This window comes from Bufo bufo, chromosome 5, assembly GCF_905171765.1.
Source record: "Bufo bufo chromosome 5, aBufBuf1.1, whole genome shotgun sequence".
NCBI lineage: Eukaryota > Metazoa > Chordata > Amphibia > Anura > Bufonidae > Bufo > Bufo bufo.
The window spans coordinates 258,924,074-258,951,662 of NC_053393.1; the positions used below are offsets into that span (position 1 = coordinate 258,924,074).

The 27,589-nt window shown below is 41.9% G+C and overlaps 1 protein-coding gene across 2 annotated transcripts in view; it reads right to left on the reverse strand.

Annotated features, from left to right (window-relative positions):
• The window catches only part of NKD2 (NKD inhibitor of WNT signaling pathway 2), a 229,172-nt gene that overhangs the window by 13,954 nt on the left and 187,629 nt on the right, over positions 1-27,589 (reverse strand). For both annotated transcript variants that reach the window (XM_040432169.1, XM_040432168.1), the window contains exons 6-7: positions 16,088-16,235; positions 12,861-12,933 (exon numbers count right to left, since the gene is read on the reverse strand). In XM_040432169.1, coding sequence (XP_040288103.1) covers positions 12,861-12,933; positions 16,088-16,235 — 221 coding nt within the window. The remainder of the gene's footprint in view (positions 1-12,860; positions 12,934-16,087; positions 16,236-27,589) is intronic.

Genomic DNA, 27,589 nt, shown 5'->3' on the forward strand with positions numbered 1-27,589 from the left:
AAAGGATAGCTAGAACTCCTATCCTAGGTTATGTTCACGTGACGGAATTTGAAAACGTGGTAAAAATAAATAAATAAAAAAGCACATAATCCACACTGAGCATGTTGCTTCTTTTTTCCAGGGTGTCTTTTTAAGACTTTTTAGAGGCGCTTTTTTGGCATAAAAAAAAAAGTGTGAAAAACAGCGCCACAGAACATTTTGGCAACTGGCCCTTACACTGAGTTCACAATGCGTTTACAGTTTATATTTAGCGTGTATACTAGAAAAGCATCTAATATACAAACTACAAAATAGATTCAGTAGGAGGATGGAGACCAATAGAGCATCTTTTGGTCTTTTGTAAATTGTGGACTGGCACTCTGTATGTGTGGCTTCAAATGAATACACAATAATTATGGTGATCACACTCAAATTTAATAAATGAAAAACAATCGTAATAACACTATAAAACTATTAAAAATTCATAAAAACATCAAACAAACATATGCATGCTCGCACATATTAAATATTGTAGGAAAAATACGTCATAAATCGTATATGCAGGTAGTTCCTAAAATAAATGAGGGTAATTTTCTGATGAGACTGAACTAAATCTTTATATTTGATTTAAAAATTTGCATAAAGTGCATTCTGCTGTTATTGTAGCTTGCAGCTTGCAGGCCAAGATGTTCTTAAAACGGATGAAAAGCAAACCTGAATACTGTTCACCAGTTACTGCTTGATTATAGTTTGTTTGCGGTTTAGATGTCCAGACCTTAGTTTATGTCTATGATGGAAAAACAAGTACTGGTATGTACTATAATCACCGCCTATACAGGTCTTACCTGCTTCTAGGTGGATAAGAATATTCGTGTTCCAAGATATGGCATTACATACCCGACCTAAGAGTTGCTGCTGTGTTTGTTTCTCCACGCTATTCAGGCAGACGCCGGCATGTCGCGTGGTCTGTATCAGGAAACAGGTTTGTATCTCGCAGCAAGGTATCGCAGGAACTTGGTGTTGAAAATGGGATCCGAATTTTTTTTTCTTATTTGGAGCGCTCCAATTTTTAGTAAGATTGATTTTAATAGATCATCCGTATAAAGGCCTTTTCTTAGTCCAGTGAGAGTTCTCAGCTGGTTACGCCAGACGCGTTTCGGGGACCTCTTACCCCTTCCTCAGTGGCAGCTGATCTCCCATTTTTGGACTGGCTACTTATAGGCTGCCTAGGATAGCCCACAGGTGTAGGGCGGATTAGGCTGCCCAGGATAGCCCACAGGTGCAGGGCGGATTAGGCTGCTCAGGATAGCCCACAGGTGTAGGGCGGATTTAGCAATCAAAAAATCTAAGGTTTAGCTCTGTTATTAGACATGCGGTTTTACTTGCGGTTCTGTTGCGATTTTTTTCGCTACTGGTGCGTTTTTTTGTTATAATGTGTGTTGTGATGTGATCTCTCTATTTAATAAAAAATAAATATTGCAACATGTTGCAATGCATTAAAAATTCTAAATATTGATAAAATATCACATATGATGAGATAAAAATTTACATATGATAACATAAAAGATCATAAAAAAAAATAAAAATCACATATGATAACATAAAAAACCAAATGGGACATAGATATTGCAGTGGATACATATATATAAAACATCTTGATAAACTCTTGGTATAATAAATATATTCTTTTATGTCATCATTCCTTGCTTTATTTTATTTTGTCTGGTGGTATAGGAGTGCGTGTTTCTCCCCAAGGGAGAGTCTCAGTGCTGATAAACAGCCAAACATGAGACTCTCCGTCGGATGAAAAACACGCAACCCCAAAAGATCACAAGAAGCCGAAAATTTCCAAATCGGCATTTAGGCCCATTGGGATGAGGCTGCCGAAATCGAAAATAAGTCTTGATTCGGCTCTAGACATCTTTTCAACGTGTTTGCCCCCACGCCAATGTTTATAGATTTTTTTGTAGCGCCATAAAAAACATGCCTTTCGGATCCTTATTGTGGAATTCTTTAAAGTGCTTTGATAGTGAATGTTTGATATATCCATTTTTAATGTTTCGTATATGTTCACTTATTCTAGTTTTGTTGCAGTTGAGGAAGCTTTTAATGGTCATGGAAAAGGTGTTTTGAGATGAGCTGATTTCAATAGTCTTTTTTGGAAATTTGGTTACTTTGCAGCCTTGACATTTTCCACATCTATAAAACCCTTTCAGACTCATCCAATTATTAGGGGGCGGATTTTTGGATTTGTGCTTGATAGAGGGTGCAATTTTAAGTCCTAAATTCTGTGCTCTTGTGTACGTGATTTGGGGTTTGATGGGTAGTGATGGACCAATTGTTTTATCCTGTGATAACAAGTGCCAATATTTGTTGATTATTAATTCAATTTGTTTATATTGTGTAGAAAAAGGGATAATAATCCTGAAATCTGTACCCGCTTTTTTACTATTTTCATTATCATTTTCTGTGAGTTCTTTGTTTTTTTTTTTTAAAAAAAGGTTTCTCTAGATATTTCATTAACCTTTAGGAGTGCTTTTTCTAGCACCTGTGTGGGGTATCTTTTTTCCACAAACCTCTCTTTTAATTTTTGTGCTTCCTGTTGGAATTGTGAATCTTCAGTGCAATTCCTCTTTATGCGACGGAATTGTCCAAAAGGTATGTTTATTAGCCAGTGTGGCAAGTGACAGCTTGAATATAGTATATATCCATTTTTTGCTGTTGTTTTTTTGAAGGTTCGGCATACATATTTATTTTATTTTGTTGTGATATTTAAATCTAGGAATTCTGTTTCTATTTTATTAATACCTACTGTGAAAGTTAAATTATAAATATTATTATTCAATTCACAAATGAATGCTTGTAAGGTAGCTTCACTTCCCTTCCAGATCAGGATAACATCATCGATGTATCTCCGCCAGAGCACCAGGTTGCCCCCATCTTTTTTGGGATTGATGGTTAAATTTTCCCAATATGCCAAAAATAAATTAGCATAGCTGGGGGCAAACCTGGTGCCCATGGCGGTCCCCGTGATCTGGAGGTAGTAGTTCTTCTCAAAAAAGAAGTAATTGTGCTCTAATATACACTCACCTAAAGAATTATTAGGAATACCATACTAATACGGTCTTGGACCCCCTTTTGCCTACAGAACTGCCTTAATTCTACATGGCATTGATTTAACAAGGTGCTGATAGCATTCTTTAGAAATGTTGGCCCATATTGATAGGATAGCATTTTGCAGTTGATGGAGATTTGAGGGATGCACATCCAGGGCACGAAGCTCCCGTTCCACCACATCCCAAAGATGCTCTATTGGGTTGAGATGTGGTGACTGTGGGGGACATTTTAGTATAGTTAACTGAACTCATTGTCATGTTCAAGAAACCAATTTGAAATGATTCGAGCTTTGTGACATGGTGCATTATCCTGCTGGAAGTATCCATCAGAGGATGGATACATGTTCTCATTCTGTTTACGCCAAATTCGGACGCTATCATTTGAATGTCTCAACAGAAATCGAGACTCATCAGACCAGGCAACATTTTTTCAGTCTTCAACAGTCCAATTTTGGTGAGCTCGTGCAAATTGAAGCCTCTTTTTCCTATTTATAGTGGAGATGAGTGGTACCCGGTGGGGTCTTCTGCTGTTGTAGCCCATCCGCCTCAAGGTTGTGCGTGTTGTGGCTTCACAAATGCTTTGCTGCATACCTCGGTTGTAACGAGTGGTTATTTCAGTCAACGTTGCTCTTCTATCAGCTTGAATCAGTCGGCCCATTCTCCTCTGACCTCTAGCATCCACAAGGCATTTTTGCCCACAGGACTGCCGCATACTGGATGTTTTTCCCTTTTCACACCATTCTTTGTAAACCCTAGAAATGGTTGTGCGTGAAAATCCCGGTAACTGAGCAGATTGTGAAATACTCAGACTGGCCCGTCTGGCACCAACAACCATGCCACGCTCAAAATTGCTTAAATCACCTTTCTTTCCCATTCTGACATTCAGTTTGGAGTTCAGGAGATTGTCTTGACCAGGACCACACCCCTAAATGCATTGAAGCAACTGCCATGTGATTGGTTGACTAGATAATTGCATTAATGAGAAATAGAACAGGTGTTCCTAATAATTCTTTAGGTGAGTGTATGTCTAACTCCATCTGTTATAATTTCCAATTGTTCTTGTTTGAAATTTTCTTTTTCCAGATGGATTTTTAGAGCATTTATACCTTGATCATGATTGATCACTGTATACAGTGATTGTATATCTAGTATTGCTAAGATCCAATCATCTTCCACTGTTAATTTTTCTAAAACTTTTATGATTTCCGTGGTATCTTTTAAATACGATTCATTTTTTTTGACAAGGGGTTGTAACCATGAATCAATATATTTTGACAGGTTTTCAGTTAGGGATCCGATGCCAGATATTATGGGGCTACCGGGGGGACTAACCGGATCCTTATGTACCTTAGGCAGGCAATATAGGACCGGGAGTCTACCCGGCGTTCCCATAATGAAATTGAATTCAGTTTTGGTTAGGATTCCCAACTGCAACCCTCTATTGCTATATTTTAGCAATTTTTCAGTAAAGACTATGGTTGGATCTCCTTTCAATAGTCTATATGTGTTTTGGTCTCTGCCTGGACAGTATACAGCAGACTCAACCAAACCCAACAGACCCAACCCAACAGACCCAACAGTCATGCCATGCATGCTGCTGATTCTCTGTAATTCAATCACTTATTGAAAGGGGCATGTTCAAAATAATAGCAGTCTGGACTTCAATGAGTGAGGTCATTCATTCTTTGAAAAACAGGTGGCAATTATTGCCATTATTTAAGGAAGGAAGGCAGCAAATGTTGTACATGCTGGTTACAGTGCATTTCTTTCTGAAATTCGGAGAAAAATTGGTCGTTCCAGACATTGTTCAGAAGAACAGCGTACCTTGATTAAAAAGTTGATTGGAGAGGGAAAAACATATAAAGAAGGGCAGTAAAAGATAGGCTGCTCAGCTAAAATGATCGCAAATGCTTTAAAATGGCAACCAAAACCTGAAAGACGTGGAAGAAAGCGAAGAACTACCATTCAAATGGATAGAATAGCCAAAATGGCAAGGACTCAGCCAACAATCAGCTCCAGGAAGATGAAAGAAGGTCTAAAGTTACCTGTGAGTACTGTTACAATTAGAAGACGCCTATGTGAGGCCAAGCTATCTGCAAGAAGCCCCCGCAAAGTCCCACTGTAAAAAAAAGACATGTGCTGAAGAGGTTACAGTTTGCCAAAGAGCACATTGACTGGCCTAAAGAGACATTTTGTGGACTGATGAAAGTAAGATTGTTCTTTTTGGGTCTAGTGGCCAGAGACAGTTTGTCAGATGACCCCCAAACACTGAATTCAAGCCACAGTACACTGTGAAGACAGTGAAGCATGGTGGCGCAAGCATCATGATATGGGGATGTTTCTCATACTAAGGTGTTCAGCCTATTTTTCTCATACCAGGGATCATGGATCAGTTTGAATGCAACAGAATACTTGAAGAGGTCATGCTGCCTTATGCTGAAGAGCAAATGCCCTTGAAATGGGTGTCCCAGCAAGACAACGACCCCAAACACATCAGTAAACGTGCAACATCTTGGTTCCAGACCAACAAGATTGACGTTATGGAGTGGCCAGCCCAATTCCTGGCTCTTAATACAATAGAAAACTTGTGGGGTGACATCAAAAATGCAGTTTCTGAGGCAAAACCAAGAAATAGAGAAGAACTGTGGAATGTAGTCTAATCATCCTGGGCTGGAATACCTGTTAACATGTGCCAGAAGTTGGTTGACTCCATGCAACACAGATGTACAGCAGTTCTCAGAAACAGTGGTTATACAACTAAATATTAGTTAAGTGATTCAAAGTAAAGCAAAATCTTCAAACATTTTTCAGTTTATATAGTGAATGTTTGAGTTTGTAAAGAATAGTACAAACACCTTCAATTTTTTTTTAGAGGAACAGCACAAGTTTTATATATATTTCTTCATGTTTTGATTTGGAATAGAATGTGTAGTGTTCCCAATGCATTTATGTGTATGGAAATATAAGCTATTAGAAGGATTTGAGCTTTATTCACTTTTTTAAACACTCTGCTATTATTTTTTAAACACAACTGTATGTAAGCATGTCATATATCTGGACTTCTCCAAAGCATTTGAAACTGTACTGCATAAAAGGTTAGTATATAAAATGAGAATGCTTGGACTGGTAGAAAATGTCTGTATGTAGTTAAGTAACTGGCTCAATGATAGAAAACAGAGGGTGGTTATTAATGGTACACACTCAGATTGGGTCACTGTCACTAGTGGAGTACCTCAGGGGTCAGTACTGGGCCCTATTCTCTTCAATATATTAATGATCTTGTAGAAGTCTTACACAGTAAATATCAATTTTTGCAGATGACACTAAACTGTGTAAAGTGCTTAACTTGGAAAAGGACAGTATACGGGTGCAGATGGTTCTGGATAGATTGGAAATTTGGGCAGAGAAGTGGCAGATGAGGTTTAACACTGACAAATGTAAGGTTATGCACATGGGAAGGAATAATGCAAGTCACCAGTACATACTAAATGGTAAACACTGGGTAACACTGACATGGAAAAGGACCTAGGAATTTTAGTGAACAGCAAACTAAGCTGTAGAAACCAGTGTCAGGAAGCTGCTGCCAAGGCCGATAAGATAATGGGTTGCATCAAAAGGGGCATAGATGCCCGTGATGAGAACATACTGCTACCATAGGTGCTCTACAAATCATTAGTCAGACCACACATGGAGTACTGTGTACAGTTCTGGGCTCTGTGAACAAGGCAGACATAGCAGAGCTGGAGAGGGTTCAGAGGAGGGCAACTAAAGTAATAACTGGAATGGATGGACTACAGTACCCTGAAAGATTATCAAAATTGGGGTTATTCACGACTGAGGGGAGATCTAATAACTATGTATAAATATATCAGGGGTCAGTACAGAGATCTCTCCCATCATCTATTTATCCCCGTGACTGTGACGAGGGGACATCCTCTGCGTCTGGAGGAAAGAAGGTTTGTACACAAACATAGAAGAGGATTCTTTACGGTAAGAGCATTGAGACTATGGAACTCTCTGCCTGAGGAGGTGGTGATGGTGAGTTCACTAAAAGAGTTCATGAGGAGACTGGATGTATTTCTGGAGTGTAATAATATTACAGGCTATAGCTACTAGAGATGGGTCGTTGATCCAGGGAGTTATTCTGATTGCCTGATTGGAGTTGTGAAGGAATTTTTTTCCCCTTAAGTGGGGAAAATTGGCTTCTACCTCACAGTTTTCAGTTTTTTTTTGCCTTCCTCTGCATCAACTTGCAGGATAACAGGCCGAACTGGATGGACAAATTGTCTTTTTTCGGCCTCATAAACTATGTTACTATGTATATATGGTGTTTCATGCCACTGTATATAATGTCACTGTATAATACTGTTGAGGGGGCAGTAACAATAAAATCTTTCAGTCTCCCTCCTGGTGGGGCCCCTGCAGCCGCTTCCCCTGCTTCTACTATAGCTATGCCCCTGATTAAAGGAGCTATCCAAACCTCCCAGCGTGGCAGACCCGCGGTGGAGATCATACTTGCCTGGTCAGTCACAGGCCATAGTGATGACTTGTTCCCCATATGTCACATGACCAGTTGTTTCTCTCCATGACAGATGTTGATTTCAGCATTGTAGGCAGAGGAAGAGCTGGCCTAGGAGTCACAGACACAGAACCCAGCGGCGGGACCAGGTAAGTATGCTTTCCACCACAGATCGGCCACTCTGGGAGGTCTGACATACTCTTGGATAACTCCTTTAAATGTATAAATTTATTTTTAACATAGTAGCTCATGGGTGAGCTATATATGGCATACATCATAAGCATCTGTTAAAGGTATAGTGCACATCATGAGTCTTTAGCTTTTCATGACATCCATTAAATGGATGCTATTGTGGGTGACACATGCATAAAAAGAATGACTTAACAGTGGCATCTGTCCCCAATAGTTTAAAATGGCGTCTATAACAGAAACTGTACATCATGAAAAGCTCATGATATACTGTATGCATTAAATTGATACAATTATGGGGATGGATGCTAATTCATTCGTAACAGCCAATATTTAGTGTGTAAGTCGCAAGACTTTCTGAGCATGTATGTTGAACAAACACAAAAAATGCAATGTGAATATAGCCTTACCAAAGTACTAGAACCTACAGTTGCAAGAAAAAGTATGTGAACCCTTTGTATTTGTAATGATATGGATTTCTGCACAAATTGGTCATAAAATGTGATCTGATCTTCATCTAAGTCACAAAAATAGACAATCACAGTCTTCTTAAACTAATAACACACAAAGAATTAAATGTTACCTTTTTTTTTTTAACACACCATGTAAACATTCACAGTGCAGGTGGAAAAAGTATGTGAACCCCTAGACTAATGACATCTCCAAGAGCTAATTGGAGACAGGTGTCAGCCAACTGGAATCCAATCAATGAGATGAGAATGGAGGTGTTGGTTACAGCTGCCCTTCCCTATAAAAAATTCACACCAGTTCTGGGTTTGCTTTTCACAAGAAGCATTGCCTGATGTGAATAATGCCTCGCACAAAAGAGCTCTCAGAAGACCTACGAATAAGAATTGTTGACTTGCATAAAGTTAGAAAGGGTTATAAAAGTATCTCCAAAAGCCTTGCTGTTCATCAGTCCACGGTAAGACAAATTGTCTCTAAATGGAGAAAATTCAGCACTGCAGCTATTCTCCCTAGGAGTGGCCGTCCTGTAAAGATGACTGCAAGAGCACAGCGCAGACTGCTCAATGAGGTGAAGAAGAATCCTAGTGTCAGATAAAGACTTATAAAAGTCTATGGCATATGCTAACATCCCTGTTAGCGAATCTACGATGCGTAAAACACTAAAAAAGAATGAATTAAATGGGAGGATACCACAGAAGAAGCCACTGCTGTCCAAAAAAACCATTGCTGCACGTTTACAGTTTGCACAAGAGCACCTGAATGTTCCACAGCAGTACTGGCAAAATATTCTGTGGAAAGATGAAACCAAAGTTGAGTTGTTTGGAAGAAACACACAACACTATGTGTGGAGAAAAAGAGGCACAGCACACCAACATCAAAACCTCATCCCAACTGTGAAGTATCGTGGTGTGGGCATCATGGTTTGGGGCTGCTTTGCTGCGTCAGGGCCTAGACGGATTGCTATTATCGAAGGAAAAATGTATTCCCAAGTTTATCAAGACATTTTGCAGGAGAACTTAAGGCCATCTGTCCACCAGCTGAAGCTCAACAGAACATGGGTGTTGCAACAGGACAACGACCCAAAGCATAGAAGTAAATCAACAACAGAATGGCTTAAACAGAAGAAAATACGCCTTCTGGAGTGGCCCAGAGTCCTGACCAACCCGATTGAGATGCTGTGGCATGACCTCAAGAAAGCGATTCACACCAGACATCCTAAGAATATTGCTGAACTGAAACAGTTCTGTAAAGAGGAATAATCAAGAATTACTCCTGACTGTTGTGCACGTCTGATCTGAAATTACAGGAAATGTTTGGTTGAAGTGATTTGTAACGGGGTTCCGAAGGTGCACTCGGTCCCCCATTAGCCACAGACCTGCTGCTTAGCTTCGGGAGCGAGGATCTGTGTTTGACCTCGTTCCCAGGGTGGCTTTACTAGCTGGGTGGCTCCCTGCTCCTAAGTCTGCCTTGAGCGCCGAGCTGATCACTCGGTGTTCGACTGGTTGGTCTGTCGGTCATGTGACGCTGGCCACGTCACATGACCCTCACTCCCCACTATAAATACAGGCAGCCTGCTGGCCACAGGTTGCCTGTTAATTTAGGTTCCACCTGTGGTTTTTTCTTTCCTGGCGTACTTACCTTTTGCTGAATTCCTGACGATCCTCTGCTTGCTCCTTGTGTACTTTGCTGCTCTCCTGGTATTCTGACCCCGGCCTCCTCCTGACGATCCTCTACTGACTCCTTTGGTACTACACGACTCTCCTGGTATTTATGACCCCGGCTTCTCCTGACAATTCTCTGCTTGCTCCATTTGTACTTTGTAGCTTTCCTGGTATTGACTCGGTCCGTTCTCGTTCTGTTGTTTGTCTGTCTGTCATCCCTGCACTTAGTCCAAGCAAGGGATTTCCGTCCAGTTGTCCCCTGTCATTAGGACTCGCGAGGCAAGTAGGCAGGGCCAGGGGTAAGGGTGGAGCTCAGTGGTCACTTCCCTCCCCCCTGTGTGTGTGTGTACGCGACCGTTACATTATTGCTGCCAAAGGAGGTTCAATCAGTTATTAAATCCAAGGGTTCACATACTTTTTCCACCTGCACTGTGAATGTTTACATGGTGTGTTCAATAAAAACAAGGTAACATTTAATTCTTTATGTGTTATTAGTTTAAACAGACTGTGATTATCTATTGTTGTGACTTAGAGGAAGATCAGATCACATTTTATGACCAATTTTTGCAGAAATCCATATCATTCCAAAGGATTCACATATTTTTTCTTGCAACAGTATATCAGGGCACTTAAAGGACATAAGACAGGAATGCTATTGATAAGCTAGAATCCTATGTCAGACAAGAATTGGACAACACGCTCACTAAACTTCAGCAATGGTAGGCATGCCCCTGTCCCAACGTTTTGAGATGTGTTGCTGTCATCAAGTTCTACATGAGTTAATTTTTTTCATGAAATGGTAAAATGTCTCACATTCTACTACTAATATGTGTTCTATGATCTGCTATGATTAAAATATGGGTCTTTGAGATTTGCAAATCATTACATTCTGTTCTTATTTACACTTTACACAGTGTCACAACTTTTTTGGAATTGGGGTTGTGAAAGGGCACAGTGATGAAATTGTGAAAAACAGTGTTTTTAAACTGTATCGCTCCCATCAGTTGTTGAGGAGATACACTGCCTGTCCAAAAAAAAAAATCGCCACAAAAAAAAAGCCTTTAGCTTTGATCACTGCACGCATTCGCTGTGGAATTGTTTCGATAAGCTTCTGCAATGTCACAAGATTTATTTCTATCCAGTGTTGCATTAATTTTTCACCAAGATCTTGCATTGATGATGGTAGAGTCTGGTAGAGATGGTAGACTGCTGTACAAAGTCTTCTCCAGCACATCCCAAAGATTCTCAATGGGATTAAGGTCTGGACTCTGTGGTGGCCAATCCATGTGTGAAAAGGATGTCTCATGCTCCCTGATCCACTCTTTCACAATTTGAGCCCGATGAATCCTGGCATTGTCATCTTGGAATATGCCCGTGCCATCAGGGAAGAAAAAATCCATTGATGGAGTAACCTGGTCATTCAGTATGTTCAGGTAGTCAGCTGACCTCATTCTTGGAGCACATACTGTTGCTGAACCTAGACCTGACCAACTGCAGCAACCCAAGATCATAGCACTGCCCCCACAGGCTTGTACAGTAGGCACTAGGCATGATGGGTGCATCACTTCATCTGCCATCACTCTGGAAAAGGGTAAATCTTGACTCATCCGACTACATGACCATCTTCCATTGCTCCAGAGTCCTATCTTTATGCTCCCTAGCAAATTGAAGCCTTTTTTTTCTGGTTTGCCTCACTGATTAGTAGTTTTCTTACGGCTACACAGCTGTTCAGTCCCAATCCCTTGAGTTCCCTTTGCATTGTGCATGTGTAAATGCTCTTACTTTCACTAACATAGCCCTGAGTTCTACTGTTGTTTTTCTTTGATTTGATTTCACCAAACGTTTAAGTGATCGCCGATCACGATTATTCAGGATTTTTTTCCCGCCACATTTCTTCCTCGAATACGATGGGTCCCCACTATCCTTCCAGTTTTTAATAATGCATTGGACAATTCTTAACCCAATTTTAGTAGTTTCTGCAATCTCCTTAGATGTTTTCTCTGCTTGATGCATGCCAACGATTTGACCCTTCGCAAACAGACTAACATCATTTCCACGACCACGAGATGTGTCTTTCGACATGGTTGTTTAAGAAATGAGAAGCAACTCATTGCACCAGTTGGGGTTAAATAACTTATTGCCATCTGAAAGATAATCGCCCATGCAGTAATTATCCAATAGGAGGCTCATAACTATTTGCTTAGTTAAATCCAGGTGGCGACTTTTTTTTGGGACAGGCAATGTAGTTTTAACAGAAGAGATCATATGATAAACAGGTCTTTCTCTGGTTGCACCAATCTCTAAATCAGTGACAACTTTTTTTCCACCTTTTTTTTGTTTGTTTTCTACTGAGTTCCACATAGTAACTCAGGCGCTTCCTCTGTCATTTACCCATGCTTTGGTAGTATACAGTAAATATGAGCTCAGCAAAATGTTCAGAGAAGAATATAATCATTATAAATAGGGATGAGCGAATCGACTTCGGATGAAACATCCAAAGTCGATTCGCATAAAACTTTGTTCTAATACTGTACGGAGCAGTAGCTCCGTACAGTATTAGAATGTATTGGCTCCAATGAGCTGAAGTTATTGCTTTGTGAAGTCTTGAGAGATTTCGCACAATAACTTCATAAATTATTTTGTACTGTAAAAAAAACATTTCCCGAACTCGGGTTTGGTTCCAAGTGGTACCTGGAAGCAATAACTTTGGCTCATCTGAGCCAATACATTCTAATACTCAACAGTATTTGAACAAAGATTTATGCGAATCAACTTCGAATGTTTCATCCGAAGTCGATTCGCTCATCCCTAATTATAAACAGCCAGATAAAAAAAACTCTAGTAAGAAAGAATAGCAATTGTCTCACCACACATACACCAATTAGACACAGTGAGTGGGATGATGTTTTTTTTTTTTTGCGCATTTACCTGACATGAGCAGATAAACGCTTCTCAGCAACTTTTATTTCTTCAAAGAGTTCAGGTCTGATGGCTTCTCTGTCTAGAAAATAAAGGATTTCTATAATTAAAATTCAACTAACTTCAAAAAGACACATTCAAGAACAATTGAAAACTGCAAGATGAAAATATAACCCCTCTTGTGCAGATTAACTGCTATGAAATGTTTCCTTTAAATGATAATTAGTCCTGCACATAGGCTTGAAAGAATTTTGGCCTAATCCTCCATACCAAATACACTGCGTGCAGAATTATTAGGCAAATGAGTATTTTGACCACATCATCCTCTTTATGCATGTTGCCTTACTCCAAGCTGTATAGGCTCGAAAGCCTACTACCAATTAAGCATATTAGGTGATGTGCATCTCTGTAATGAGAAGGGGTGTGGTCTAATGACATCAACACCCTATATTAGGTGTGCATAATTATTAGGCAACTTCCTTTCCTTTGGCAAAATGGGTCAAAAGAAGGACTTGACAGGCTCAGAAAAGTCAAAAATAGTGAGATATCTTGCAGAGGGATGCAGCACTCTTAAAATTGCAAAGCTTCTGAAGCGTGATCATCGAACAATCAAGCGTTTCATTCAAAATAGTCAACAGGGTCGCAAGAAGCGTGTGGAAAAAACAAGGCGCAAAATAACTGCCCATGAACTGAGAAAAGTCAAGCGTGCAGCTGCCAAGATGCCACTTGCCACCAGTTTGGCCATATTTCAGAGCTGCAACATCACTGGAGTGCCCAAAAGCACAAGGTGTGCAATACTCAGAGACATGGCCAAGATAAGAAAGGCTGAAAGACGACCACCACTGAACAAGACACACAAGCTGAAACGTCAAGACTGGGCCAAGAAATATCTCAAGACTGATTTTTCTAAGGTTTTATGGACTGATGAAATGAGAGTGAGTCTTGAAGGGCCAGATGGATGGGCCCGTGGTTGGATTGGTAAAGGGCAGAGAGCTCCAGTCCGACTCAGACGCCAGCAAGGTGGAGGTGGAGTACTGGTTTGGGCTGGTATCATCAAAGATGAGCTTGTGGGGCCTTTTCGGGTTGAGGATGGAGTCAAGCTCAACTCCCAGTCCTACTGCCAGTTTCTGGAAGACACCTTCTTCAAGCAGTGGTACAGGAAGAAGTCTGCATCCTTCAAGAAAAACATGATTTTTATGCAGGACAATGCTCCATCACACGCGTCCAAGTACTCCACAGCGTGGCTGGCAAGAAAGGGTATAAAAGAAGAAAATCTAATGACATGGCCTCCTTGTTCACCTGATCTGAACCCCATTGAGAACCTGTGGTCCATCATCAAATGTGAGATTTACAAGGAGGGAAAACAGTACACCTCTCTGAACAGTGTCTGGGAGGCTGTGGTTGCTGCTGCACGCAATGTTGATGGTGAACAGATCAAAACACTAACAGAATCCATGGATGGCAGGCTTTTGAGTGTCCTTGCAAAGAAAGGTGGCTATATTGGTCACTGATTTGTTTTTGTTTTGTTTTTGTATGTCAGAAATGTATATTTGTGAATGTTGAGATGTTATATTGGTTTCACTGGTAAAAATAAATAATTGAAATGGGTATATATTTGTTTTTTGTTAAGTTGCCTAATAATTATGCACAGTAATAGTCACCTGCACACACAGATATCCCCCTAAAATAGCTAAAACTAAAAACAAACTAAAAACTACTTCCAAAAATATTCAGCTTTGATATTAATGAGTTTTTTGGGTTCATTGAGAACATGGTTGTTGTTCAATAATAAAATTAATCCTCAAAAATACAACTTGCCTAATAATTCTGCACTCCCTGTATTTTCTACTCTTGATATGTTGATGGATTTCCTACCATGAACTGCTCACTTCAGGTCCTTTCATAACATTTCTTTTGGATTAATGTCAGACTTTGACATTCAAATCGTTAAAAGGTTTATCCGGGAATTATTATTGATGACCTACGTATACTCTGGATAGGTCATCAATATGAGATCGACAGGGATCCCGGGTGTCAGACTCCGCTGTTAGAATAAGCCGGGCACTCCATGAGCACCCCAGCCTCTTCCTAGGACATGTGATGTCACTGTACATTGGTCAAATGGCCTAATTGCAGTTCAGTCCCATTCCAGTTAATGAGGCTGAGCTGCAATACCAAGCACAGCCACTATATGATGTACAGCGCTGTGCTTGGAAAGCCATCAGAATCCTGAGTTCCAGTGAGCGCAACAGCTCCCTGAAACAGCTGATCAGCGGAAGTGTCGGGATCCCTGCCAATGTGATATTGATGACCCGTCATCAACTGGCTTAGTGGTGCTTAAAGGTGTGTGACAGCGGATCAACGTGCTATAGTGAAGCAGCTCAATGTGAAAAAGAACCAGGGGGATACCAGATGTATGGCTGAAACAACAGTTCTGTGAACCCTACTGCGTATGGGGATCCCAAAAAAAACAGATGGTCACTGCACCTCTGCTAATGATGTTACATCGGCAGAAAAGGTTTAAATTTTCATGGTATTATCAGAATTAGACCTTCGCTGATTGGTAAAGGGTTGGCTTCTCTGATGAGCAACATTTTCTGCTTCATTGAGCAGATGAATATTGGCGTGTCAGATGATAAACATTTAGAGAAAAAATATCCTGCAAATATTCCTGGAAGAACACAAGCTGGTGGAGGCAGTGTTATGGTCTGGGGATTGTTTTTATGGCATTATCTGGGCCCACTCATCCATGTGGAAAACACTCTCAACCGACTTGGGTATGAATCTATCCTTGCAGATCACGTACACCCATACTGATTGTCTTGATTAGGGAGGATAGAATCTTCCAGCAGGACAATGCGAAACATGTCACATGGCTAACAAGGTCCATCACTGGTGGGAAGAGCATGTCCAAGACTTCCAAGTATTACCTCGACCCCATAATTCCCCAGACTACAACCCAATTGAACATATGTGGGATAACCGATTGTGTTCGCTCTATGAATCCTCCTCCAGCAGCTGTGGGATGCACTGCAGTCAGCATGGTTCTAGATACCTGTGACAATCCACCAGGACCTTACTGAGTAACTCCCAGCCTGTTACTCTAGATATTAGCTGGTGGTCATAATAATGTGACTCGACTGTGTATGTTTTATCATTCTATGCTAGCACACTACAAAGCATAACGTTAAATGACTGAAGATGCATGGAAATGTAATTTCCTATTGTGAACTTACCTTGAGTAGCACTTGAATTTTCCCTTTTCTTTGTTAAAGGTTCAGGGCTCACAGTTAGTTTCACCCGGAGTGTTTTACTGCTGTTAGAGGAGTGGTTGACAGACTGATCTACAACTTCATAAATTGTGTGCATCAAACTAGACATATCCTGTAGAACACAATATTTAAATCAATATATCAACAATACTGTTCTTTATGAGCAAAGTACTCAATGCTACATGTTGTAAATTAATTATATGTAAAAATTCCTAATATATATATATGAGTATTACACTCACCGGTAATCCAGTTTCCTGGAAGTCTCCATGACAGCACAAACTGAGATTGCCTTCCTCTGATAGGACAGGAAAAAGCACACAGAGAGGTTAAAAACCCCACCCCCACCCCTCATCCCCAGTGTATTATAACAGGACTAGGACAAGGGGTAGAACAGAAAACTAGTCAAAATAGTCTATTGACAAAGAAAAACAAGGGCGGGACAAAGTTGTGCTGTCATGGAGACTTCCAGGAAACCGGATTACCGGTGAGTGTAATACTCATTTCCCCAGTCGTCTCCATGACAGCACAAACTGAGAACTAACAAAGTAACTTAGGGGGGGACTACAGCACCTAGGACCTTACGTCCAAAGGCCAAGTCCTCGTCGGAAAACACATCCACCCTATAATGCTTGGTGAAGGTGTGGGCCCTCTTCCAGGTAGCTGCCCTGCAGATTTGTTCTAACGAAGCAGAGGCTCTCTCAGCCCAAGAAGTGGAGACCGATCTAACTGAGTGGGCTCTAAGGGATGGAGGAGCCTCCTTACCGGAGGCTTTATAGGCCTCGGAGATGGTGCATCTAATCCAGCGGGATATAGAGCTCTTAGCTGCCTTCTTACCCCTATTTGGACCTGCAAACTGGATAAATAAATTTTTGTCGATACGCCACTCCTCTGTGGCGTGTAAATAATGAAGAACTGAACGCCTAACGTCTAAATTGTGGAATCTAGATTCCTGCTCGTCTTTAGGGTTAGGAAAGAAAGACGGGATAACTATATCTTGTGACCTGTGAAAGGAGGAGACCACTTTGGGGAAAAAAGAGGGGTCTAATTTGAAAACGAGCTTGCCGTCTAGCACCTTGAGGAAGGGTTCCTGTATGGACAGGGCCTGGAGCTCGCAAACCCTCCTTGCAGAGGATATGGCCACTAGGAAGATGGTTTTCAGAGTGAGCCATTTAATAGATAGGGAGAGAAGAGGCTCAAACGGTACATCCGACAGCCCTAAAAGTACGGTGTTAAGGTTCCATGGTGCGACCATATTCCTGACTCAGGGATTTAGTCGATCTGCTGCTTTCAGGAATCTTGCTACCCAGGGGACCTCATGAAGGCTGGTATTATAGAGGGCCCCCAAGGCCGACACCTGGACTCGCAATGTGTTAGGAGCAAGGCCCAAATCCAACCCATCCTGGAGGAATTCCAGGATAAGAGGGATATTAGGGGTGGACTGGTTGAACCTGACTCCGCTCCAGGAGGCAAACTTTCTCCAAACTTTGAGGTACGCTTTGGAGGTGAACTTCCTACTGAGTAAGAGGGTCTTAACTACTCTTTCAGAGAGCCCTAACCCTAGCAAGAGGGATTGCTCAGAATCCAGGCGGACAGCTTAAGGAGGTTGGTATTGGGGTGTGGTATGGGACCCTGGGTTAGAAGACCCTCCTCCGTCAGGAAACGGATGGGATCTTCCGGGCTGAGGGACCTGAGGAGCCCGAACCAGCTTCTCCTGGGCCAGAATGGGACCACCAGAATCAGTCTGCACCTTTCGGACTGAAACTTTTGGATCACTCTTGGGATTACTGGTATCGGGGGAAAGGCGTAGACTAGGCCCGTCGTCCAGCTCTGGGTAAAAGCGTCTATTGCCACACATGGGTCTCTTCGGTTGAGGGAGAAGAAATCCTGAACCTTGTGATTCTTTGCTGATGCGAACAGGTCTAGGATAAGACTCCCCCAACGATCCCGAATCTGTTGGAAAGCGGTCTGGGACAAAGACCATTTGCCTGGATCCAGACTTTGCCGACTGAGGTAATCCGCCTGGAGATTCAGGGATCCCTTCAGATGTACTGCCGCCAGGGATTGTAGATTCTTTTCTGCCCAAAGGAAGATTCGGTCTGAAAGCCTCTGGAGGTGACAGTGTCTTGTTCCTCCCTGGTGCTGGATAAATGCCACAGCTGTGGAGTTGTCCGAATGGACCAGGGCGTGGCGATTTTTGGCCTGTATTTGGATGGACCTGAGGCCTTCCCAAACCGCACTGAGTTCTCTGTAGTTGGAGGACATCCTTCTCTGGTCCTCGGACCAAATCCCCTGAAAAGTCTCTGAAGCCGTGAGGGCCCCCCAGCCCCAAGAGCTGGCGTCCGTTGTGAGGGAAAGCACACCCTCCTGCCTCCATGGAACTCCCGTTTCCAGGTTCTTGGTCTTGAGCCACCAGCCTAGTGAAGCCTTCACCTCCCGGGACACTGACAACCCTTGGTCCAGGGATGATCGATACCTGTTCCATTGTTTTAGAACAAGCTTCTGTAAGGGTCTCATATGGAATTGGGCCCAGGCTACCGCAGGGATGCAGGAGGTGAGATGGCCCAGCATTTTCATGCCCTGCCTTATTGAGCAACGGGACTGCTTGGTGAAGTGGAGGACCCTTGACTTCAGCTTCTGTACCTTTAGCGGAGGGAGAAAGGATTTTTGAAGTGCTGAATCCAAGAGAATACCCAGGAATACCTTCCGATGGTCTGGGAACATGTCGGACTTCTCCCGGTTGACCAACCAGCCCAAGTTCTGGAGGCGCAAGAGAACCACTTGGATGTGTCTGTGAAGGAGATCTGAGGTTTCCGCTACTATTAGCAGGTCGTCTAGGTAAGGGATGATTATTATCCCCTCCTTGCTTAGGGAGGCTACGACCTCCGCCATAACCTTGGTGAATATGCGGGGTGCCGATGATATGCCGAACGAGAGGCACTTGAACTGATAGTGGCGGACTGTCCCACCTTGCTCCACCGCGAACCTCAGATATCTTGTGGAACGGACCTGTATTGGGATATGGAAGTATGCGTCGGAGAGGTCTATTGTATCCATCAGAGACACCCTTTTGATGAGCTTCACCGCTGACTTGACGGTCTCCATCCTGAACTTGTGGTAGGTGATGTGTTTCTTCAGGGGTTTTAAATTTATAATGGTCCGAAAATTGCCATTCGATTTCTGGACCAGGAATAAGGGGGAATAGTGACCCCTCCCCAATTCTCCGGCAGGGACCCTTTCTACTGCCCCCAGGTGTAATAAGTTTCTTACGCCCTCGGATAAGGGAGACTCGAGGCTTCTGGTGAGCTTGGTCAGGACGAACCTCTGCGGAGGAAGGGAATCCAGTTCTATAGTGTAGCCATGTTCTACGATGCCTAATATATACGGATCCGTGATGGTTTGTTCCCAAACCCCTAGAAAGGAGCTGAGCCTTTCTCCGACCGGGATGATGTCATTGTTTTGATGAAGAGGGAGAGGGATCTCCCCTGTTGGGATTAAGAAAAAAACTTTTTCCTCTCTCGCCTCTCGTAAATCCTCGGCCCTGGGATCCTGCTGGGGCCTCCGAAAAAACTCCTGGTCTTGGATTTGTCCTCTGGTAAGCCCTTCTTATGGTCCGTGGCGTTCTCAAGGATCTTGTCCAGGTCGGACCGGAACACGTATTGACCGTGAAAGGGTAGAGATATCAGCCTGTTTTTTGATACGGTGTCGCCCGACCAGGCCTTAAGTCACAGTACCCGTCTGTTGGTATTGGACAGGACCGCCGTGCGAGCAGATAGCCTAACCGATTCTGCAGCGGCATCGGCAAGGAAGAAAGTGGCCTTCTTCAGAAGAGGAATACTGTCCAGGATCTCCTCCCAAGGGGCCTTATTCTCTATATGGCGCTATAGTTGTTTAAGCCACACGGCGAGTGTACGAGCCACACACGTTGCTGCTACCCCCGGTTTTAGGAGAGCTGCTGTAGCCTCCCAGGTCCTCTTGAGCAGACTCTCGGCTTTCCTATCTAGAGGCTCCTTGATCTGCGCTGCGTCCTCAAACGGAAGGATCGTTTGTTTCGCTACCTTAGCAACGGGAGCATCCACCCTGGGAATGGCCTCCCAATTGGCACAGTCTGCTTCGTCGAAGGGGTATCGCCTTTTGAGGCCCCGTGGGATAAAGAAATCCTTCTCCGGCTTCTCCCATTCTGCCCGTATCCTCTTCTGGACATTGTCCGGGAACACCGATTTGTGCCTCTCCCCTAAACCCCCAAAAATCTCCTCCTGGACTGACTTGGACCGCTTAGGGATCTCCAGCCTAATAGTGGCCCTGATGGTTCGGATCAATTCTTCGATATCCTCTGGGTTAAAGAGGAATCTCCTGTACTCGCTACTTTCCTCCAATTCCAGAGATCTAGCAGAAGTCCCCACATCTGACAAATCAGAGTAGGCCGAGTCCAGGTCACTCCCAGAGTAGTCAAGGCCTCTGGAAGAGGGTGGTCTGTGGCCCTGGCAGGGCTGAGGTATAGGGGAGGCAGGGGGGTCCCTAGCGGCCAACGCTGATTGGACCTCCGTTCTGACCAGAGTCTTGATCTGTTCCATAAAACTAGAGGACTCCGCCTTCACCACGGTAGAGGTGCAGTCTTTACACAGTAGCTTGGACCCTGAGGAAGGAAGGCGCTTAGAACAGACGCCGCACTTCCTGGGTCTGGATTTAACATAGGAGGTAGACTCCTTTTCTCCCTGTACCACACAAGGGAGGAAAGGGTCAACCACAGCAGGGCAAATACGCAATATGAAAAGGTGCCAGCAGGCTACTCACACCGCCCAGAGTGGTAGGGGGCTCAGGACCCGAGCCAGTGGTGGTAGGGGCGCTCATCTTCTCAGCTCCCGTCCACTTGAGTTGCTGTCAGCAGGTAGGGTGAACTGTGGAGGCCTCAGAGCAGTCCGAATCGGCGTCCTTTTTTGAATTCGGTGTCGGCCGCGGCCTCCGTGACGTCACGACGCTGGCCACGCTCCCGGCGTCCGACGTCATCACCCAGCGACTGGAAGGAAGAGCGTCATAGCGTCGCTCCAGCCGCCCTTACCGCACTGCTTCAAGCCCGCCTGGGCCGCCGCAGAGGGAACTTCGCCGGGATCACCATGAATGAGGGTGACCCAGGCATAGACCACGCCTGGAGGAGGGAAGAGCCGGACCCCGGAACCGACCTCCGGTCTAACGGATGACACCCCGCCGTAGCAGGGCGAGAAGAAAAAAGGTAAAAACTGAAAAAAGGACTAGGGAACCCAAAAAAGCTCCCAGCACCTCTCTGGCATTCCTTCCTTGACAGGACAGGAAAAACACTGGCGATGAGGGGGTGGGGGTGGGGTTTTTAACCTCTCTGTGTGCTTTTCCCCGTCCTATCAGAGGAAGGCAATCTCAGTTTGTGCTGTCATGGAGACGACTGGGGAAATATATATATATATATATATATATATACACACACACACACACACACATACAGTGCCAGTCAAACGTTTGGACACACCTTTTCATTCCATCTTTTTTTTTTTTCTTTTTTTTTTCTACATTGTAGACTCATATACTTCATTATTAACACATGAAATCGATGGAAACACATATGGAATTAGGTAGCAAACAAAAAAGTGTTAAACATGTTTAATATTTTCAATTGTTCATCAGCTTCATGAGGCAGTGGCCAGGAATGTTTTTTCCAACAGTCTTTTAAAGAGTTCCCAGAGGTACCCAGCCGTTGCAGGCTGTTTTTCCTTCACTTGACGGCCCAACTTATCCCAAACCATCTCAGTTGGGTTAATGTTGGGTGATTGTGGAGGCCATGTCATCTGACAGTACTCCATCACTCTCCTCCTTGGTCAAATTGCCCTTAGGGCTCTTTCACACGAGAGGATCCCGTGCATGGAATCCACTGCGTGAAAGAGTGCCACGCTTCATTCCGGACAGCAGAGACACAGAGCATTAACATGATTGATAATGCTCTGTGCCTCTCTGTGACCTTTTTACTACAAAATCACTGTGATTTTATAGTAAAAAGATCAGAGAGGCATGGAGCATTATTAATCATGTTCCGTGTCTCTGCTGTCCGGAACGGGGCTTGGCTCTCTTTCACGCAGCAGATTACCTGCACGGCATCCGCTCCATGTAAAGCATTTATACAGGCTCTAACTTGAATTGCTGTTAATTAGCTGTTTCTGAGGCTGGTTAACCTAATGAATTCATCCTGTGAAGCACAAGCAACTCTTTCACAATACGGATTGTCAGGATCTGTTCTGGTTTAGCATGCAAGTTCAATCAGTTTTGTCTGCAATTGCATTCAGTGTGTCAATTTTTCCATCAGGATTGTATCTAGAATGCATGCGTTGTTCATGTGCGTGAAAAAAAAATGAAGAACGACAATCTACATCTCCTAGCAACCATCAGTGAAAGAGATATTGCATTTGGATGCCCTCCGTTTTTCACGCAACCTCTATTCACTTCTATGGAGCCAGAGTTACATAAAAACTCACAATATAGAACATGCTGCAATTTTTTTTTTCTGAACACAGATGATGCATGTACACAGACCCACTGAAATGAATGGGTCAGGATTCAGTCCGGATGCTATGTGTTCACTACACGGTATTGCATCTGGAGGGAAAACTCACTGATGTGAAAGAGCCCCTATGGTCCTTTTACATGGACCAAAGAACTTTCAGATTATCGGGAATGAAGCAGATGCTCCTGATCACTGTCAAATCATCAGTGGAAATGAGGGCTACATTTACATGCAGCAATAACCTCCACTGTATGGGAAGAAGCAATCAATACAGTGATACACCACGATCTGCTGCACAGGAATGATGATATACTGTGCCGCTTGAAGGACACCACTACTCATTCATTAGGTGATTGCTGGCAGATTATCAGGGACAAGCGTTTATAAAAACACTCTTTCCCATTAATCTGACAGATCCTCAGCCTATGTAAAAGGACCCGTAGGCCAGACACACACGAACGAGTTAAATGCAAGGTACTCGCAGCATGTGTCAGTGAGAGGTGCCGTTCTGGCCTCAGCTCCTCCGATAGGATCGCACAGCATCATACTGATTTATAATGTTGTGTAACCCTGAGGGTCCTGAAATCTATTGTCTTACACTGACAGCATTTTCCCATGTGTATGAAAAAAAAAAAACTATTGGCTCACTTATTGCTATATGGACACTTGATTATGAGTGCATAGTAAACAAATAAAATAAAGGGAGTCCAACCCCTCTAATAATAACTGTGATCCATTACAAAAGCTACTGGTGCTCAAGTAACCAAGTGAGGCATGTAGTGGCTGGTAAATACAGTTAATTGATGCCTATACCCACTAGATTCTAGCCTATTTCTGGAAGAACCACACCTCTACTGTATCTCCGAATAAGATAAATACACAATTCAATCCATTATAGTTGTTGATATTGGGTGTTCGTATTATACGTTTTTCAATGTATCCTGTTGAGTCTATGGCAGCTCTGTTACTTTGCCAGTGCTATTTGGTAGTGCTATTTTGTTCCTGCAATATACACAAATGTCTTTACTCGGGATAGCCGATAATAGATAGATAAATGAAGTAATTGTGCAGAGGCTCTTCTCACCACCTCGGGGTCTCCCCAAAGAAGCTCCTGGCTGGTGTACAAGATTTTAGAAATTTCTGTATCCATTTGGTTTGTACTGCTCCTTCAAGTGCCAGGCATCTCGTTGTATTGACTTTGCATGCGAGACATGGCAATAGCAGTCTAAGTGATGCCATACAGTACAGGCCATATCTTTTATTAACCCTTTCAGTAACGAGCCATTTTTCACCTTAAATCCCAGGCCGATTTTTGAAAATCTGACGTGTCACTTTATGTGCTAATAACTTTGGAACGCATTTGCTTATGCAAGCCATTCTGAGATTTTCTCGTGACACATTGTGCTTCATGACAGTGGTAAATTTGAGTAAATATATTTCACCTTTATTTATATAATAATCCAGAATTGATAAAAAATTGGGAAAAATTCACAATGTTCTTAATTTGAATTTCCTCTACTTTTAAGACACATAGTAATACCTCATAAAATAGTTATGAATCTACATTCCCCATATGTCTGCTTTATGTTGGCATAATTTTGTAAATGTCATTTTATTTTTTTAGGACGTTAGAAGGCTTAAAAATTTTGAAGCAATTTTTTTAAGCACCAATTCAGTTATCAAGTGATTTTGAGGGGCTTACGTAATGGAAGCCACCCATAAATTACCCCATTTTAGAAACAACACCCCTCAAATTATTCTAAACTGATGTTAAAAACTTTTTTAACCCTTGAGGTGTTTCACAAGAATTAAAGGAAAATGGAGGTGACATTTAAAAATTTCATTAAAAATTTTCTTGCAACACAGCAAGGGTTAACGGCAAAATAAACCACAATATATATTACTATGATTCTGCAGTTTACAGAAATACACCATATGTGGCGGTAAGCTGCTCTATGGGCACGTGGCAGTGGTCAGAAGGAAAGGAGCGCCATATGGATTTTGGAAGCATATTTTGCTATAATGTTTTTTTAGGCACCGTTTTGTATTTGAAGAGACCCTGACGTACCCCTACAGTGGAAACCCTCAAAAAGTGACCCCATATTGGAAACTACACCCCTTAAAGCAGGCCGCATGTGGCCCCCAGAGCCAAGGTTTGCGGCCCCCATCCTCCTGGACAGAAACATAGCTAATCGTGCGATCAGCTGTGTTTCTGCTTGCAGCCCAGCGTGATGGAGCTTTACAGCTCCTGCTCCCTCACTGTAGCAGGAGCAGGAAGGGTCCTCAGCTGTCAGTGATGAGTCGAGGAGAAGGCAGAAGCAGTGTTTCAGCGCTTCTGCCTTCTCAGATAGGTGAGTGCTATGCAGGGTGGGCCAGGCTTGCGGGCAGAGGAGTGCAGAGCTGCAGGGTCAGGAGACCTTGCTCAGCTCTGCCTTGTACAGAGCCCCCACAGCAGACTGGTTTCCCCTGTAACTGGGGCTCCTTTGGATGCGGGAAAAAATATAAAAAAATAAGTAAAAAAAATTATTTAATTAAAAAAAACAAATAAAATAAAAAAATAAAATATGAAGTGGCAAAAAAAAAATTATAAAAAAGAAATACAATACAAATAAAATAAAAAATTGCAAAATAAGAGTGTTCACTGTCCCCTAATGGTCTTTTTATGATCCCCTTAAAAAATAAAATACAAATAAAATAAAAAGTGTAAAATAGTGGAGTGTTAATTGTCTGCCAACAGTGTCTTTATGACACATATTATGTGGCAAAAATATATTTAAATAAGTAATAAATTAATTATAAAAAAATACAATAAAATATTAATAAAAATATTAATACAAATAAAAGGAGAAAATAAAAAGTAAAAAAATTAAAGTGTCCAGTGTATTTGTAGAAGAAATATATAAAAAATTAAGTAAAAAAATAATAAAATACATAAAAGAAAAAACACCCACACCAACCAAAACCATTGCCATTATTGCCCCATTCACGTGAAACTATACATATTATATAATAAAATGACCGACACAAAATAGGGAACTAATTATAAACATTTATTTTGGTGTCAGATTGCATATTTAAAGAATATAATTTAATATAATTTGAAAAAAAAATACTTTTTAAAAATGTTTTGTACAGTTTCCCCCCAAATAAAACTAAAAATAAATTATGAGGCCCTATACGTCCCAGTACCCATGTGCTATGCCAAGAGTTAGTAATAGCCCAGGGAGTACGGGCAGTAGCAGCAATGAGCGCTCCTGCCTGTATTCACAGTGCTGCTGCTGCCCATTCATAAAATTTATGAACAGAGTTTTAGGAGCACCAGGGAATGGTGGGAAAAAGTGTAGTAAAAATAGAAAATTCATTAATAAAGTATATAAGAGTTAGTTTTATTAGGGCAAGGTTTAGTTACTGTTTAAGTCTCCGAGAATGATAATACTTGTGTATGAGAGGTATTTAAAATGTCACAGACATAATTCAGTCCTGCATCGCTCCGTCACCTATGAAAGATTCTAGGAGGAGTCCCTCGTTGAAAATCTGGGTTTCCTATAAATGTGTGCAAGTCAAGACCCACTCTCCGTCTGACCACTTGCCATTCCTTTATTGGTGGAGATAACAGGGGGCTACAGGTGCATGTAGAAGAAAGAACCTGCCATATGTTTGTCAACTGCAATCATTGCATTAAATATTAAATAATGTTATTTAACCCCTTCAGGACCCTGCCATTTTTCACCTTGAGGACAAGGCCATTTTTTGCAAATCTGACATTTCACTTTATGTGGTGATAACTTTAAAACGTTTTTACTTATCCAGGCCATTCTGAGATTGTTTTCTTGTCACATATTGTACTTCATGACAGTGGTAAAAATGAGTAAAAAAAAAAACATATTTTTATCTATAAAAAAAATTGCAAATTTACAAAAAATTTTGAAAAATTAGAAAATTTCAATTTCTCTACTCTTATAACAGATAGTAATACTTTCAAAAATAGTTATTACTTTACATTCCCCATATGTTTACTTCATGTTTGGATCATTTTGTGAATGCCATTTTATTTTTTGGGGATATTAAAAGGCTTAGAAGTTTAGAAGCAAATCTTGAAATTTTTCAGAAAATTTCCAAAATCCACTTTTTAAAGGACCAGTTCAGGTCTGAAGTCACTTTGTGAGGCTTACATAATAGAAACCACCCCAAAATTACCCCATTTTAGAAACGACACCCCTGAAGGTATTCAAAACTGATTTTACAAACGTTGTTAACCCTTTAGGTGTTCCACAAGAATTAATGGAAAATAGAGATAACATTTAAAAATTTCACTTTTTTCCATTTTAATCCATTTTTTCCAGTTACAAAGCAAGGGATAACAGCCAAACAAAACTCAATATTTATGGCCCTGATTCTGTAGTTTACAGAAACACCCCATATGTGGTCGTAAAACTGCTGTACGGGCACACGGTATTGCGCAGAAGGAAAGGAACGTCATATGGTTTTTGGAAAGCAGATTTCACTCATTTAGTGTCTCCACATTCTGAAAGCCGTAATTTTATTTATTTTTTGGGCGACTGTCTTGTGTAGAGCCAAATTTTTTTAGGGATGAGATGACGGTTTGATTGGTACTATTATAGGGTGCATATGACTTTTTGATTGTTTGCTATTAGACTTTTTGTGATGTAAGGTGACAAAAAATGGCTTTTTATACACCGTTTTTTTTTTTTGTTTTTTTTTATGGTATTCACCTGAGGGGTTAGGTCATGTGATATTTTTATAGAGCGGGTTATTACAGACGCGGCGATACCTAATATGTCAACTTTTTTTATTTATGTAAGTTTTACACATTAATATCATTTTTGAAACAAAAAATAAATCATGTTTTAGTGTCTCCATATTCTGAGAGCCATAGTTTTTTCAGTTTTTGGGCGATTGTCTTAGATAGGGTATGATTT